The sequence below is a fragment of the Salvelinus namaycush genome, unplaced genomic scaffold, assembly GCF_016432855.1.
Source record: "Salvelinus namaycush isolate Seneca unplaced genomic scaffold, SaNama_1.0 Scaffold941, whole genome shotgun sequence".
Classification (NCBI taxonomy): Eukaryota; Metazoa; Chordata; class Actinopteri; order Salmoniformes; family Salmonidae; genus Salvelinus; species Salvelinus namaycush.
In genome coordinates this window covers 1,328-17,703 of record NW_024061688.1, presented here as the reverse complement: position 1 = coordinate 17,703, position 16,376 = coordinate 1,328, and the positions used below count along the sequence as shown (strand labels likewise).

The following is a 16,376-nucleotide window of genomic DNA, read 5'->3' as shown; positions in this document are numbered from 1 at the left end:
TTCCTAATCAGTTCCAGTTAGTCCTATGGGTGTATGATATGTACCTGTATAATCATCAGTAAATTAAAAGCTTTCCCTGAGGTTTATTCTTGGGTGGCATTCTTCAGAAGCCAGATGTTCATACACATGCCTTGCCTGAATACACACCATAGAGAATGATAGAGACAACAGACACCCTCCAGGGGGCAGTATATCACCAACCTTGGCTTAATACCTGTTCAGACAACACCCTCCAGGTGGAAGTATGCACACTTTTAGTTTGTATACTAACTACAGGGATTATGACAGTCCACCACAACCTAATAATAATAATAATAATGTATTAAAACTTCTATAGAGCTTTTCATTATATATATCTCAACATACCTTGTCATGATAAGGAAGGGGTGGGCAGCACTAAATCTCATCAACTGGTGTTTTCCATTTATTAGAAAATTGGAAAATGTTCTTTGCTGGAAAAGTGTCCTACACAAAGAGATAGATAGAGGACTCATCTTTATGTGTGGTTTATTTGATCTAATATACGTTTCGTACTGCTTAGGTTGTTACGAGTGTACTGATATAAGTTGGACACATGACATCCAGACAACTTTGAGAAAAAAAACACATTATATCGAAGTTGTGCCTGTTATTCACAAACGACTCTGCCCTCTCATTGTCTAGAATGGTCCCACCTGATCTTGCCTCCTCCCACTGCCTTCCATTTTTTAACACATTTATTTTCATTGTTAGAGCGGCCACTTTAAATTCTGGTCAATATAATGGAAAGTCTGTGCTACAACCCATAGGAACCCCCACCCAGTTGACTACTTTAAAATGGCAGAAGAATGGTGGAAGCTTTCAATGGTGATGCCCATACTAAAACAGCCTTTTGGCCACTAAAGGTCTCTGTCAATCTCTATGGTGATACCTCACAACAGACGCTCCTCATTGGTTGTTTTAAAGTTATTCAACGTCGGGGTTTCCGTTTCCGGTACGGTTGCTAAGTAACACTTCCTGTGCGTTGAACGTGTAGAAAAGTAAATAACGCCTAAACATGCTGCACTAATTGGGATTATTGGTGAATCGGCAATCATTTTTCGCGTGAAAATAGTCTTACCTTTGAGAACTGTAGATTTAGCGGCAAAATCATGACACTGACAACGATTAAAGACGGCGAATACACCGCCACTGTCTACAAAATGGTGAGAAGTTGGTCGCTTGCATAGCTAACGTTACATACCATGGATACTAACGCTAGCCATGATAGCTATGTAGCTGATAATGAAACTGGTTATTTTAACTTGTGGTATTTTATCAAGTTATCATGTTGATTATGTAGCGAATTCAATCTAGCTAACGTCACAATACGAATTTCACACATTGGGGCTATAGCAAGCTAGCTAACTTTGATTAAGCTAGCCTGACAGACCCTTCCATTTCAAGGCTCAAGCTATAGCCTAACGATAGCGAACGAACTAAGTGTGACAACATAGCTAGCTAGATAGATAATGTATTCTTTTATAACTAGCTGCTAACTCTGTTCTCCTCCTATAGATCAAAGATGGGCAGTATGGAGAGGCTATCCACATCCTCAGCAATGAACTGCAGAAACAGATGAAGGTAGTGTGTGTGTGTGTGTGTGTGTGTGTGTGTGTGTGTGTGTGTGTGTGTGTGTGTGTGTGTGTGTGTGCGTGCTCCCAGATCTGTTGTCTCCTTCTATAGCCTGATCCCAGATCTGTTGTCTCCTTCTATAGCCTGCTCCCAGATCTGTTGTCTCCTTCTATAGCCTGCTCCCAGATCTGTTGTCTCCTTCTATAGCCTGGTCCCAGATCTGTTGTCTCCTTCTATAGCCTGCTCCCAGATCTGTTGTCTCCTTCTATAGCCTGCTCACAGATCTGTTGTCTCCTTCTATAGCCTGCTCCCAGATCTGTTGTCTCCTTCTATAGCCTGGTCCCAGGTCTGTTGTCTCCTTCTATAGCCTGGTCCCAGATCTGTTGTCTCCTTCTATAGCCTGGTCCCAGGTCTGTTGTCTCCTTCTATAGCCTGGTCCCAGATCTGTTGTCTCCTTCTATAGCCTGGTCCCAGATCTGTTGTCTCCTTTTATAGCCTGGTCCCAAATCTGTCGTCTCCTTCTATAGCCTGGTCCCAGGTCTGTTGTCTCCTTCTGTAGCCTGCTCCCAGATCTGTTGTCTCCTTCTATAGCCTGCTCCCAGATCTGTTGTCTCCTTCTATAGCCTGGTCCCAGATCAGTGTGTGCTCTTGCCAACTCCATGGCTGTCACCGGCAAGCCAATGTTTAGCTTGCCAATGAGTGACGAGGGCATGTCATGATAGCACAAACAGACTGTCCCTCAGACTATTTCATTGGACAATACATCTAGGGCTCGATTCAACCCGTATCGGCGAAGTTCAGCGCTATAGCGTTCTTAAAATTGTAAAGGTAATTTTCGATTACCTTTAGAGCGATATATGCAGCGTTTACCATGAATGCAGTCTCATGGAATGCGGGAACATTACCTTTAAATGTCAATCGCCATATAGTGCTGAACTTGGGCGATATGGATTGAATGGAGCCCGTAATCTTCTTATTCTTCTCCTCCTCTACCTTCTCCTCCTCCTCCCAGTCGCGGGCAGCCCTGTCTCTGCTAGGCTACTGCTACTACCACATGCAGGACTTCACCAACGCAGCAGAGTGCTATGAGCAGCTGACCCAGCTACACCCCGAGGTGGAGGAGTACAAGCTGTATTACGCCCAGTCTCTGTACGGGGCCTGTGCCTACCCCGAGGCCATGAAGGCTACCTTTCTATTGGACAACCCTACCAGCCACACCAAGGTACACTTCCTACATTAAGTTATAATACCAAGGTAGAGGTAGAATCAGTGCTTCATTTAAGCCGGATCCTTCCACAACAGGACCCGGAACCTCTCAGTTTTAGACTGTTTTGTTCCGGAACCTATTTACCAGGATCCAGTACCTCTCCTGCCCCACCAGGTAGAGTTATAATGTTTACTACCAGCCCCACCAGGTAGAGTTATAATGTTTACTACCTGCCCCACCAGGTAGAGTTATAATGTTTACTACCAGCCCCACCAGGTAGAGTTATAATGTTTACTACCAGCCCCACCAGGTAGAGTTATAATGTTTACTACCAGACCCACCAGGTAGAGTTATAATGTTTACTACCAGACCCACCAGGTAGAGTTATAATGTTTACTACCAGACCCACCAGGTAGAGTTATAATGTTTACTACCAGCCCCACCAGGTAGAGTTATAATGTTTACTACCAGACCCACCAGGTAGAGTTATATTGTTTACTACCAGACCCACCAGGTAGAGTTATAATGTTTACTACCAGACCCACCAGGTAGAGTTATAATGTTTACTACCAGACCCACCAGGTAGAGTTATAATGTTTACTACCAGACCCACCAGGTAGAGTTATAATGTTTACTACCAGACCCACCAGGTAGTAGAGTTATAATGTTTACTACCAGCCCCACCAGGTAGAGTTATAATGTTTACTACCAGACCCACCAGGTAGAGTTATAATGTTTACTACCAGACCCACCAGGTAGAGTTATAATGTTTACTACCAGACCCACCAGGTAGAGTTATAATGTTTACTACCAGACCCACCAGGTAGAGTTATAATGTTTACTACCAGACCCACCAGGTAGAGTTATAATGTTTACTACCAGACCCACCAGGTAGAGTTATAATGTTTACTACCAGCCCCACCAGGTAGTAGAGTTATAATGTTTACTACCAGACCCACCAGGTAGAGTTATAATGTTTACTACCAGACCCACCAGGTAGTAGAGTTATAATGTTTACTACCAGCCCCACCAGGTAGAGTTATAATGTTTACTACCAGCCCCACCAGGTAGAGTTATAATGTTTATTACCAGACCCACCAGGTAGTAGAGTTATAATGTTTACTACCAGCCCCACCAGGTAGAGTTATAATGTTTACTACCAGCCCCACCAGGTAGAGTTATAATGTTTACTACCAGACCCACCAGGTAGAGTTATAATGTTTACTACCAGCCCCACCAGGTAGAGTTATATTGTTTACTACCAGACCCACCAGGTAGTAGAGTTATAATGTTTACTACCAGCCCCACCAGGTAGAGTTATAATGTTTATTACCAGCCCCACCAGGTAGTAGAGTTATAATGTTTACTACCAGCCCCACCAGGTAGAGTTATAATGTTTACTACCAGCCCCACCAGGTAGTAGAGTTATAATGTTTACTACCAGCCCCACCAGGTAGAGTTATAATGTTTACTACCAGCCCCACCAGGTAGTAGAGTTATAATGTTTACTACCAGCCCCACCAGGTAGAGTTATAATGTTTACTACCAGACCCACCAGGTAGAGTTATAATGTTTACTACCAGACCCACCAGGTAGAGTTATAATGTTTACTACCAGCCCCACCAGGTAGTAGAGTTATAATGTTTACTACCAGACCCACCAGGTAGAGTTATAATGTTTACTACCAGCCCCACCAGGTAGAGTTCTAATGTTTACTACCAGACCCACCAGGTAGAGTTCTAATGTTTACTACCAGCCCCACCAGGTAGAGTTATAATGTTTACTACCTGCCCCACCAGGTAGAGTTATAATGTTTACTACCAGACCCACCAGGTAGAGTTATAATGTTTACTACCAGACCCACCAGGTAGAGTTATAATGTTTACTACCAGACCCACCAGGTAGAGTTATAATGTTTACTACCAGCCCCACCAGGTAGAGTTATAATGTTTACTACCAGACCCACCAGGTAGAGTTATAATGTTTACTACCAGACCCACCAGGTAGAGTTCTAATGTTTACTACCAGACCCACCAGGTAGAGTTATAATGTTTACTACCAGACCCACCAGGTAGTAGAGTTATATTGTTTACTACCAGACCCACCAGGTAGAGTTATAATGTTTACTACCAGACCCACCAGGTAGAGTTATAATGTTTACTACCAGACCCACCAGGTAGAGTTATAATGTTTACTACCAGACCCACCAGGTAGAGTTATAATGTTTACTACCAGACCCACCAGGTAGAGTTATAATGTTTACTACCAGACCCACCAGGTAGAGTTATAATGTTTACTACCAGACCCACCAGGTAGTAGAGTTATAATGTTTACTACCAGCCCCACCAGGTAGAGTTATAATGTTTACTACCAGACCCACCAGGTAGAGTTATAATGTTTACTACCAGACCCACCAGGTAGAGTTATAATGTTTACTACCAGCCCCACCAGGTAGAGTTATAATGTTTATTACCAGCCCCACCAGGTAGTAGAGTTATAATGTTTACTACCAGCCCCACCAGGTAGAGTTATAATGTTTATTACCAGACCCACCAGGTAGTAGAGTTATAATGTTTACTACCAGCCCCACCAGGTAGAGTTATAATGTTTACTACCAGCCCCACCAGGTAGAGTTATAATGTTTATTACCAGACCCACCAGGTAGTAGAGTTATAATGTTTACTACCAGCCCCACCAGGTAGAGTTATAATGTTTATTACCAGACCCACCAGGTAGTAGAGTTATAATGTTTACTACCAGCCCCACCAGGTAGAGTTATAATGTTTACTACCAGACCCACCAGGTAGTAGAGTTATAATGTTTACTACCAGCCCCACCAGGTAGAGTTATAATGTTTATTACCAGACCCACCAGGTAGTAGAGTTATAATGTTTACTACCAGCCCCACCAGGTAGAGTTATAATGTTTATTACCAGACCCACCAGGTAGAGTTATAATGTTTACTACCAGACCCACCAGGTAGTAGAGTTATAATGTTTACTACCAGACCCACCAGGTAGAGTTATAATGTTTACTACCAGACCCACCAGGTAGTAGAGTTATAATGTTTACTACCAGACCCACCAGGTAGTAGAGTTATAATGTTTACTACCAGCCCCACCAGGTAGTAGAGTTATAATGTTTACTACCAGACCCACCAGGTAGTAGAGTTATAATGTTTACTACCAGACCCACCAGGTAGTAGAGTTATAATGTTTACTACCAGACCCACCAGGTAGTAGAGTTATAATGTTTACTACCAGACCCACCAGGTAGTAGAGTTATAATGTTTACTACCAGACCCACCAGGTAGTAGAGTTATAATGTTTACTACCAGCCCCACCAGGTAGAGTTATAATGTTTACTACCAGACCCACCAGGTAGTAGAGTTATAATGTTTACTACCAGACCCACCAGGTAGTAGAGTTATAATGTTTACTACCAGCCCCACCAGGTAGAGTTATAATGTTTACTACCAGACCCACCAGGTAGAGTTATAATGTTTACTACCAGACCCACCAGGTAGAGTTATAATGTTTACTACCAGCCCCACCAGGTAGTAGAGTTATAATGTTTACTACCAGACCCACCAGGTAGAGTTATAATGTTTACTACCAGACCCACCAGGTAGAGTTATAATGTTTACTACCAGACCCACCAGGTAGAGTTATAATGTTTACTACCAGCCCCACCAGGTAGAGTTATAATGTTTACTACCAGACCCACCAGGTAGAGTTCTAATGTTTACTACCAGACCCACCAGGTAGAGTTATAATGTTTACTACCAGACCCACCAGGTAGAGTTATAATGTTTACTACCAGCCCCACCAGGTAGAGTTATAATGTTTACTACCAGACCCACCAGGTAGAGTTATAATGTTTACTACCAGACCCACCAGGTAGAGTTCTAATGTTTACTACCAGACCCACCAGGTAGAGTTATAATGTTTACTACCAGCCCCACCAGGTAGAGTTATAATGTTTACTACCAGCCCCACCAGGTAGAGTTATAATGTTTATTACCAGCCCCACCAGGTAGTAGAGTTATAATGTTTACTACCAGCCCCACCAGGTAGAGTTATAATGTTTATTACCAGACCCACCAGGTAGTAGAGTTATAATGTTTACTACCAGCCCCACCAGGTAGAGTTATAATGTTTACTACCAGCCCCACCAGGTAGAGTTATAATGTTTATTACCAGACCCACCAGGTAGTAGAGTTCTAATGTTTACTACCAGACCCACCAGGTAGAGTTATAATGTTTACTACCAGCCCCACCAGGTAGAGTTATAATGTTTATTACCAGCCCCACCAGGTAGTAGAGTTATAATGTTTACTACCAGCCCCACCAGGTAGAGTTATAATGTTTATTACCAGACCCACCAGGTAGTAGAGTTATAATGTTTACTACCAGCCCCACCAGGTAGAGTTATAATGTTTACTACCAGCCCCACCAGGTAGAGTTATAATGTTTACTACCAGACCCACCAGGTAGTAGAGTTATAATGTTTACTACCAGACCCACCAGGTAGTAGAGTTATAATGTTTACTACCAGCCCCACCAGGTAGAGTTATAATGTTTACTACCAGCCCCACCAGGTAGAGTTATAATGTTTACTACCAGACCCACCAGGTAGTAGAGTTATAATGTTTACTACCAGACCCACCAGGTAGAGTTATAATGTTTACTACCAGCCCCACCAGGTAGTAGAGTTATAATGTTTACTACCAGACCCACCAGGTAGAGTTATAATGTTTACTACCAGACCCACCAGGTAGAGTTATAATGTTTACTACCAGCCCCACCAGGTAGTAGAGTTATAATGTTTACTACCAGACCCACCAGGTAGAGTTCTAATGTTTACTACCAGACCCACCAGGTAGAGTTATAATGTTTACTACCAGCCCCACCAGGTAGAGTTATAATGTTTATTACCAGCCCCACCAGGTAGTAGAGTTATAATGTTTACTACCAGCCCCACCAGGTAGAGTTATAATGTTTATTACCAGACCCACCAGGTAGTAGAGTTATAATGTTTACTACCAGCCCCACCAGGTAGAGTTATAATGTTTACTACCAGCCCCACCAGGTAGAGTTATAATGTTTACTACCAGACCCACCAGGTAGTAGAGTTATAATGTTTACTACCAGACCCACCAGGTAGTAGAGTTATAATGTTTACTACCAGCCCCACCAGGTAGAGTTATAATGTTTACTACCAGCCCCACCAGGTAGTAGAGTTATAATGTTTACTACCAGCCCCACCAGGTAGAGTTATAATGTTTACTACCAGACCCACCAGGTAGAGTTATAATGTTTACTACCAGACCCACCAGGTAGTAGAGTTATAATGTTTACTACCAGACCCACCAGGTAGAGTTATAATGTTTACTACCAGCCCCACCAGGTAGAGTTATAATGTTTACTACCAGACCCACCAGGTAGAGTTATAATGTTTACTACCAGACCCACCAGGTAGTAGAGTTATAATGTTTACTACCAGACCCACCAGGTAGAGTTATAATGTTTACTACCAGCCCCACCAGGTAGAGTTCTAATGTTTACTACCAGACCCACCAGGTAGAGTTCTAATGTTTACTACCAGCCCCACCAGGTAGAGTTATAATGTTTACTACCAGACCCACCAGGTAGAGTTATAATGTTTACTACCAGACCCACCAGGTAGAGTTCTAATGTTTACTACCAGACCCACCAGGTAGAGTTCTAATGTTTACTACCAGCCCCACCAGGTAGAGTTATAATGTTTACTACCAGACCCACCAGGTAGAGTTATCCTACCACACTGAGATATAATTCTGTTCTTCAGCCATATTCTCTTAGTTATTTTCTCTCTTCCGACCCATGTTCTGTCCATCTCTCCCACAGATGATCAAACTGCAGGCATCCATCAAATACGGAGAAGAGGAGTACTCTGGAGCGAAGGTTAGTAGTAACTAGTATTGGACATATACTGGACTTGGCCATAACTAGAACCATAATTAGCACCAGAACTAGAACCATGACTAGAACCATGACTAGAATCTGGACTAGAACCTGAACTAGAACCATAGTTAGCACCAGAACTAGAACCATGACTAGAACCAGAACTAAAACCATGACTAAAACCATGACTAGATCCAGAACTAGAACATCAATAGAACCAGAACTAGAACCAGAACTAAATCAGAACCATGACTAGAACCAGAACTAGAATCAGAACTAAATCAGAACCATAACTAGAACCATAACTAGTACCATAATTAAATCAGAACCATAACTAAACCAAAACTGGAACCAAAACTAGAACCAGAACTTAACTAGAACAGAACTTAACCAGAACTAGAACAGAACTAAACCAGAACTGGAACTAGACCCAGAACTAGAATCAGAACTAAAGACCAGAAACATGTACCTGGTAGTTACTGTATGTCATGAGGTCAGGAGAACTTAATATAACCCCTTATAACTGCTCCCCTTATAACTGTTAGTGTTTTTGATCCATTTAGAACCCCTTGTAACCCCTTAAAACTAATTTTCTCAATGAATACACCCTTATGACTCCCTATAACCCTTTATGCCCTCTTATAAGCCCTTTATGAACCCTCTCCCTGTCAGACACTGGTAGAGCAGCTTCCCCAGGACGACCCAGACTATGACGTGGACATGGGCTGTCTACTCTACAAGGAGGGCGAGTACGAGGAGGCCTGCAAGAAGTTCATGTCTGCCATGCAGGTGCTGGGCTACCAACCAGGTAACTGCACGCACATACTCACACACACACACAAAGGAAAACTTCTAACCTTTTGGCTGTCCTAAAAGTCTCTTGCATTTGCTGAATCTCTCTCCCTCCCCCCTACCTATCTCCCTCTCCCTCCTCTCCTCTCCCTCCTCTCCCTCCCCCCTAATTCCCTCCTCCTCTCCCTGCCTCTCTCTCCTCCCTCCTGTCTCAGAACTGTCCTACAACATAGGTCTGTGTTACTACAGTATGAAACAGTATGGTCAGGCCCTCAAGTTCATCGGAGAGATCATCGAGAGAGGGATCAGGGAACATCCAGGTAAAACTGGGCTTTAAAATGACAGCACACCTGTTTAGTTAGATACCTAAGGGTTTTCTCTTAGTGACCCTCCTTCTCATCCACGTTTTCCCCTGACCAGCCTGTGTCTCTCTGTGCTGTGTGTGTGTGTGTGTGTGTGTTCTCGTCGTCCAGAGCTGAGCGTTGGCATGACGACAGAGGGCATCGACGTGAGGAGTGTTGGGAACACCCTGATCCTACATGAGACCGCCCTCATAGAAGGCTTCAACCTCAAGGCTGCTATAGAATACCAGCTCAAAAACTGTGAGTACATTCAGCAGCCTTGTGGTTAGACCATCCGCCCTGAGATTGGAGGGTTGGGAGTTCAATCCCCGGCCTGAATCGTAACAAAAACTGTAGAAATGGGACTTGATGCGTCTCTGCTTGACTCTCAGCATTAAGGAGATAGATTGGTGTCTAAAGCCCTGTGATAGACTAGCATTCTGTCCAAGGGGTGTACTGTGATAGACTAGCATTCTGTCCAGGGGGTGTACTGTGATAGACTAGTATTCTGTCCAGGGGGTGTACTGTGATAGACTAGTATTCTGTCCAGGGGGTGTACTGTGATAGACTAGCATTCTGTCCAGGGGGTGTACTGTGATAGACTAGCATTCTGTCCAGGGGGTGTACTGTGATAGACTAGTATTCTGTCCAGGGGGTGTACTGTGATAGACTAGCATTCTGTCCAGGGGGTGTACTGTGATAGACTGGCATTCTGTCCAGGGGGTGTACTGTGATAGACTAGCATTCTGTCCAGGGGGTGTACTGTGATAGACTAGCATTCTGTCCAGGGGGTGTACTGTGATAGACTAGCATTCTGTCCAGGGGGTGTACTGTGATCAGGCTGTCATAAAGTACCAGCTGAAAAACTGTCATTTCTCATAGTATACCAGGCTGGCGGCAGGTAGCAGTAACTGAAAGGTTGCTGGATCGAATCCCCGAGCTGACAAGATAAAAATATGTTGTTCTGCCCCTGAACAAGGCAGTTAACCTGCTGTTCCCTTTGCACCAAACACTGTTCCCCGGGCCCCTTTCCCTGAACAACTGTCAGTTGTCATAGTATACCAGGCTGTCATAGAGTACCAGCTGAAAAACTGTCAGATCTCAATAGTATACCAGGCTGGTACTCTCTGATTATAATCTATGCATAGTCACTTTAACTCTACCTACATGTACATATTACCTTAATTACCTCCACTAACCGGTGCCCCCGCACATTGACTCTGTACCGGTACCCCCTGTATATAGCCTCGCTGTTGTTATTTTACTGCTGCTCTTTAATTATTTGTTACTTTTATTTCTTATTTTTTACTTATCTATTTTTTACTTAAAACTGCATAAGGGCTTGTACGTAAGCTCAACTCTGTCTCTCTGTCTGTCTGTCTCCAGGCGATGCAGCTCAGGAGGCCTTGACTGACATGCCACCCAGATCAGAGGAGGTACTGTGTGTGTGTTTGTGTGTGTGTGTGTGTGTGTGTGTGTGTGTGTGTGTGTGTGTGTGTGTGTGTGTGTGTGTGTGTGTGTGTGTGTGTGTGTGTGTGTGTGTGTGTGTGTGTGTGTGTGTGTGTGTGTGTGTGTGTCAGCCCTACCACACATGTAGGTTGGAGACAGTGGTGCTGTACGGTATATCTCTATCTGTGGCTCAGTGGGTGCTGCCCTCTAGTGACCATCTATATCAACACTCACACACTGATGGGGATCAGGGGAACACTCTGTCAGACAGAAAGCTGTTGTAACGTGTGTGTGGAGACATTCTCCTTCTAACCAATGGACAATGAAATATCCTTTTATTTTTTATTTAACCTGTATTTAACTAGGCGAGTTAGTTAAGAACAAATAGTTATTTACACAAGTCTATTGTCTTGTAGGAGCTGGACCCAGTGACGCTCCACAACCAGGCCCTGATGAACATGGATAAGAAGCCATCGGAGGGTTTTGAGAAACTGGCCTTCCTCCTGCAGCAGATCCCCTTCCCCCCGGTCACCTTCGGAAACCTGTTGCTACTATACTGCAAATATGAGGTAGGGTATTCTACTGTACTATAGTATATTGCACTATTATACAGTACTCTACTGTATTATACTATACTCCACTGTACTCTACTATACTATACTGCAAATATGAGGTAGGGTATTCTACTGTACTATAGTATATTATACTATTATACAGTACTCTACTATACTATACTGTACTCTACTATATTATACTAGTACACTGTACTACACTATACTATTTTACAGTACTCTACTATATTATACTATACTCCACTCTACTATATTATACTATTATACAGTACTATACTATATCATGCTATACTCTACTGTACTCTGCTATATTATACTAGTATGCGGTGCTCTACTATACTCTACTGTACTCTGCTATAGTATACTATTATACAGTACTCTACTATATTATACTAAACTCTACTGCGCTCTACTATATTGTACTAGTATACTGTACTCCACTATACTCTACTGTACACTACTATATTATACTATTATACAGTACTCTACTATATTATACTATACTCTACTGTACTCTACTATAGTACATTAGTATACTGTACTCTACTATAATCTACTGTACTCTACTGTATTATACCGGTGTACTGTACTCTACTATATTATACGATACTCTACTGTACTCTACTATATTATACTATACTCTACCATATTATGCGGTTATACTGTGCTCTACTATACTCTGCTGTTCTCTACTATATTATACTATTATACTGTACTCTACTATATTATACTATTATACAGTACTCCACTATTTTATACTGTACTATTATACTGTGCTCTACTATATTATACTATTATAATGTACTCTACTATATTATAATATTATATACTGTACTCTACTATTATACTATACCCTGCTGTACTCTACTATTGTACCATACTCTAGTATTATACTATACTACTATACTGTACTGTACTCTACTATTATACTGTACTCTACTATTGTACTATACTCTACTATTATACTATACTACTATACTGTACTGCACTCCACCATTGTACTATACTCTACTATTATACTATACTACTATACTGTATTGTACTCTACTATTATACTGTACTCTACTATTATACTGTACTCTACTATTGTACTATACTCTACTATTATACTATACTACTATACTGTACTGTACTCTACTATTATACTGTACTCTACTATTATACTGTACTCTACTATTATACTGTACTCTACTATTGTACTATACTCTACTATTATACTATGCTACTATACTGTACTGTACTCTACTATTATACTGTACTCTACTATTGTACCATACTCTAGTGTTATACTATACTACTATACTGTACTGTACTCTACTATTATACTGTACTCTACTATTGTACTATACTCTACTATTATACTATACTACTATACTGTACTGCACTCCACCATTGTACTATACTCTACTATTATACTATGCTACTATACTGTACTGTACTCTACTATTATACTGTACTCTACTATTGTACCATACTCTAGTGTTATACTATACTACTATACTGTACTGTACTCTACTATTATACTGTACTCTACTATTGTACTATACTCTACTATTATACTATACTACTATACTGTACTGCACTCCACCATTGTACTATACTCTACTATTATACTATGCTACTATACTGTACTGTACTCTACTATTATACTGTACTCTACTATTGTACTATACTCTACTATTATACTATACTGTACTGTACTCTACTATTAGACTGTGCTTTACTATATTATACTATTATACTGTACTCTACTACTGTATATCTACTATACACCCTCTCTCTCTCTCTCTCTCTCTCTCTCTCTCTCTCTCTCTCTCTCTCTCTCTCTCTCTCACACTCTCTCTCTCTCTCTCTCTCTCTCTCTCTCTCTCTCTCTCTCTCTCTCTCTCTCTCTCTCTCTCTCTCTCTCTCTCTCTCTCTCAGTATTTTGACCTGGCTGCTGATGTGATGGCAGAGAATGCTCACCTCACCTACAAGTTCCTCACCCCGGTAAGAACCACAGGTTCCTTTCATTGTCCTATATTTTCACACTACATCCCTACAGTCAGTCACTAGGGATAGTTTACTTTAAAATCATACATGTTAGTCTGACACTGAAGCGAAGTCCACATTCCATTTTCCATGTGGGATTGAAAGACCTCTATATTTCTCCTGAAAAGTCCTGTTCTTGCCACACATCCCCAATTCATTTTCTGGTCCTCTTTCTCCTGCTATCTAATAAACCGTGTATCTATGTGGTCTCTACGTTCCAGTATCTGTATGAGTTTCTGGATGCCATGTTGACCTGCCAGACAGCTCCAGAGGAGGTAACAACAAAACACGACTACTACACACCATTTACACCCTGTACCACCTACTCCCTAGTACTAATCACTCTATACTACCTACTCTCTAGTAATAATCACACCATACTACCTACTGCCTACTAGTACTAATCACTCTATACCACCTACTACCTAGTACTAATCACTCTATACTACCTACTCTCTAGTAATAATCACACCATACTACCTACTCCCTAGTACTAATCACTCTATACTACCTACTCCCTAGTACTAATCACTCTATACTACCTACTCCCTAGTACTAATCACTCTATACTACCTACTCTCTAGTAATAATCACCCCATACTACCTACTCCCTAGTACTAATCACTCTATACTACCTACTCTCTAGTAATAATCACCCTATACTACCTACTGCCTACTAGTACTAATCACCCCATACTACCTACTGCCTAGTACTAATCACCCTATACTACCTACTGTCTACTAGTACTAATCACCCCATACTACCTACTGTCTACTAGTACTAATCACCCCATACTACCTACTGTCTACTAGTACTAATCACCCCATACTACCTACTCCCTAGTACTAATCACCCTATACTACTTACTGCCTACTAGTACTAATCACTGTTTACTACCTTCTCCTTAGTACCAATCACTCTCTACTAGCATCAACCTTCTGTAGCATTAAACACACCACTACTACACACATATATTTATGTTTCATGTTTTAGCCAATGACCTGAATGTTCCACAATGTAATGAACCAGTCCTCTATAATATAGATACTTTAAAGTCCTGTGTCATTGTTGCTGCTCTCTGTACATTATGAGGTATATATTCCTGTCTCTGATCATGTCTCTGTTGTGTTTGACCAACGCAGGCCTTCAGGAAGTTTGATGAGATGAACGCCAAGTTGACAGATCAACTACGCAAGCTGACCAAACAGGTTACAATCTTCCAGTCTCCTCTCTCTCTCTGTCTTCCTCTGTTGTCTGTTTATCCTGTTATCCTGTTGATGTTGTCTGTTTATCCTGTTGATGTTGTCTGTTTATCCTGTTGATGTTGTCTGTTTATCCTGTTGATGTTGTCTGTTTATCATGTTGATGTTGTCTGTTTATCATGTTATCCTGTTGATGTTGTCTGTTTATCCTGTTATCCTGTTGATGTTGTCTGTTTATCATGTTATCCTGTTGATGTTGTCTGTTTATCATGTTATCCTGTTGATGTTGTCTGTTTATCATGTTGATGTTGTCTGTTTATCCTGTTATCCTGTTGATGTTGTCTGGTTATCCTGTTATCCTGTTGATGTTGTCTGGTTATCCTGTTGATGTTGTCTAGTTATCCTGTTGATGTTGTCTGTTATCCTGTTCATGTTGTCTGGTTATCATGTTATCCTGTTGATGTTGTCTGGTTATCCTGTTATCCTGTTGATGTTGTCTGTTTATCCTGTTGATGTTGTCTGGTTATCCTGTTATCCTGTTGATGTTGTCTGTTTATCCTGTTATCCTGTTGATGTTGTCTGTTTATCATGTTATCCTGTTGATGTTGTCTGGTTATCCTGTTGATGTTGTCTGTTTATCCTGTTATCCTGTTGATGTTGTCTGTTTATCCTGTTATCCTGTTGATGTTGTCTGTTTATCATGTTATCCTGTTGATGTTGTCTGTTTATCCTGTTATCCTGTTGATGTTGTCTGTTTATCATGTTATCCTGTTGATGTTGTCTGGTTATCCTGTTGATGTTGTCTGTTTATCCTGTTATCCTGTTGATGTTGTCTGGTTATCCTGTTGATGTTGTCTGTTTATCCTGTTGATGTTGTCTGTTTATCATGTTGATGTTGTCTGGTTATCCTGTTATCCTGTTGATGTTGTCTGTTTATCCTGTTATCCTGTTGATGTTGTCTGTTTATCATGTTATCCTGTTGATGTTGTCTGGTTATCCTGTTGATGTTGTCTGTTTATCCTGTTATCCTGTTGATGTTGTCTGTTTTAATCCTGTTATCGCTGTTGATGTTGTCTGTTATCCTGTGATGTGTATAGTTATCCTGTTGATGTTGTCTGTTTATCCTGTTATCCTGATGTTGTCTGAGTTTCCTTTGTGTTTCTGTTTATCCTGTTATGCTATCCTGTTGATGTTGTCTGGTTATCATGTTATCCTGTTGATGTTGTCTGTGTTTATCCTGTTA

At 41.4% G+C, this 16,376-nt stretch overlaps 1 protein-coding gene across 1 annotated transcript; it reads left to right on the top strand.

The window, feature by feature from the left end:
* Positions 1-1,012: 1,012 nt before the first annotated feature.
* LOC120043497 (tetratricopeptide repeat protein 30A-like) lies at positions 1,013-15,139 on the top strand (the record flags this gene model as incomplete). Its single annotated transcript, XM_038988089.1, has 12 exons — positions 1,013-1,184; positions 1,537-1,602; positions 2,606-2,815; positions 8,689-8,745; positions 9,418-9,553; positions 9,753-9,857; positions 10,011-10,139; positions 11,265-11,314; positions 11,744-11,896; positions 13,823-13,888; positions 14,152-14,205; positions 15,074-15,139. Coding segments are annotated over exons 1-12 (1,146 nt in total), but the record flags the coding sequence as incomplete, so codon positions are not given.
* Between the last annotated feature and the right edge of the window lie 1,237 nt (positions 15,140-16,376).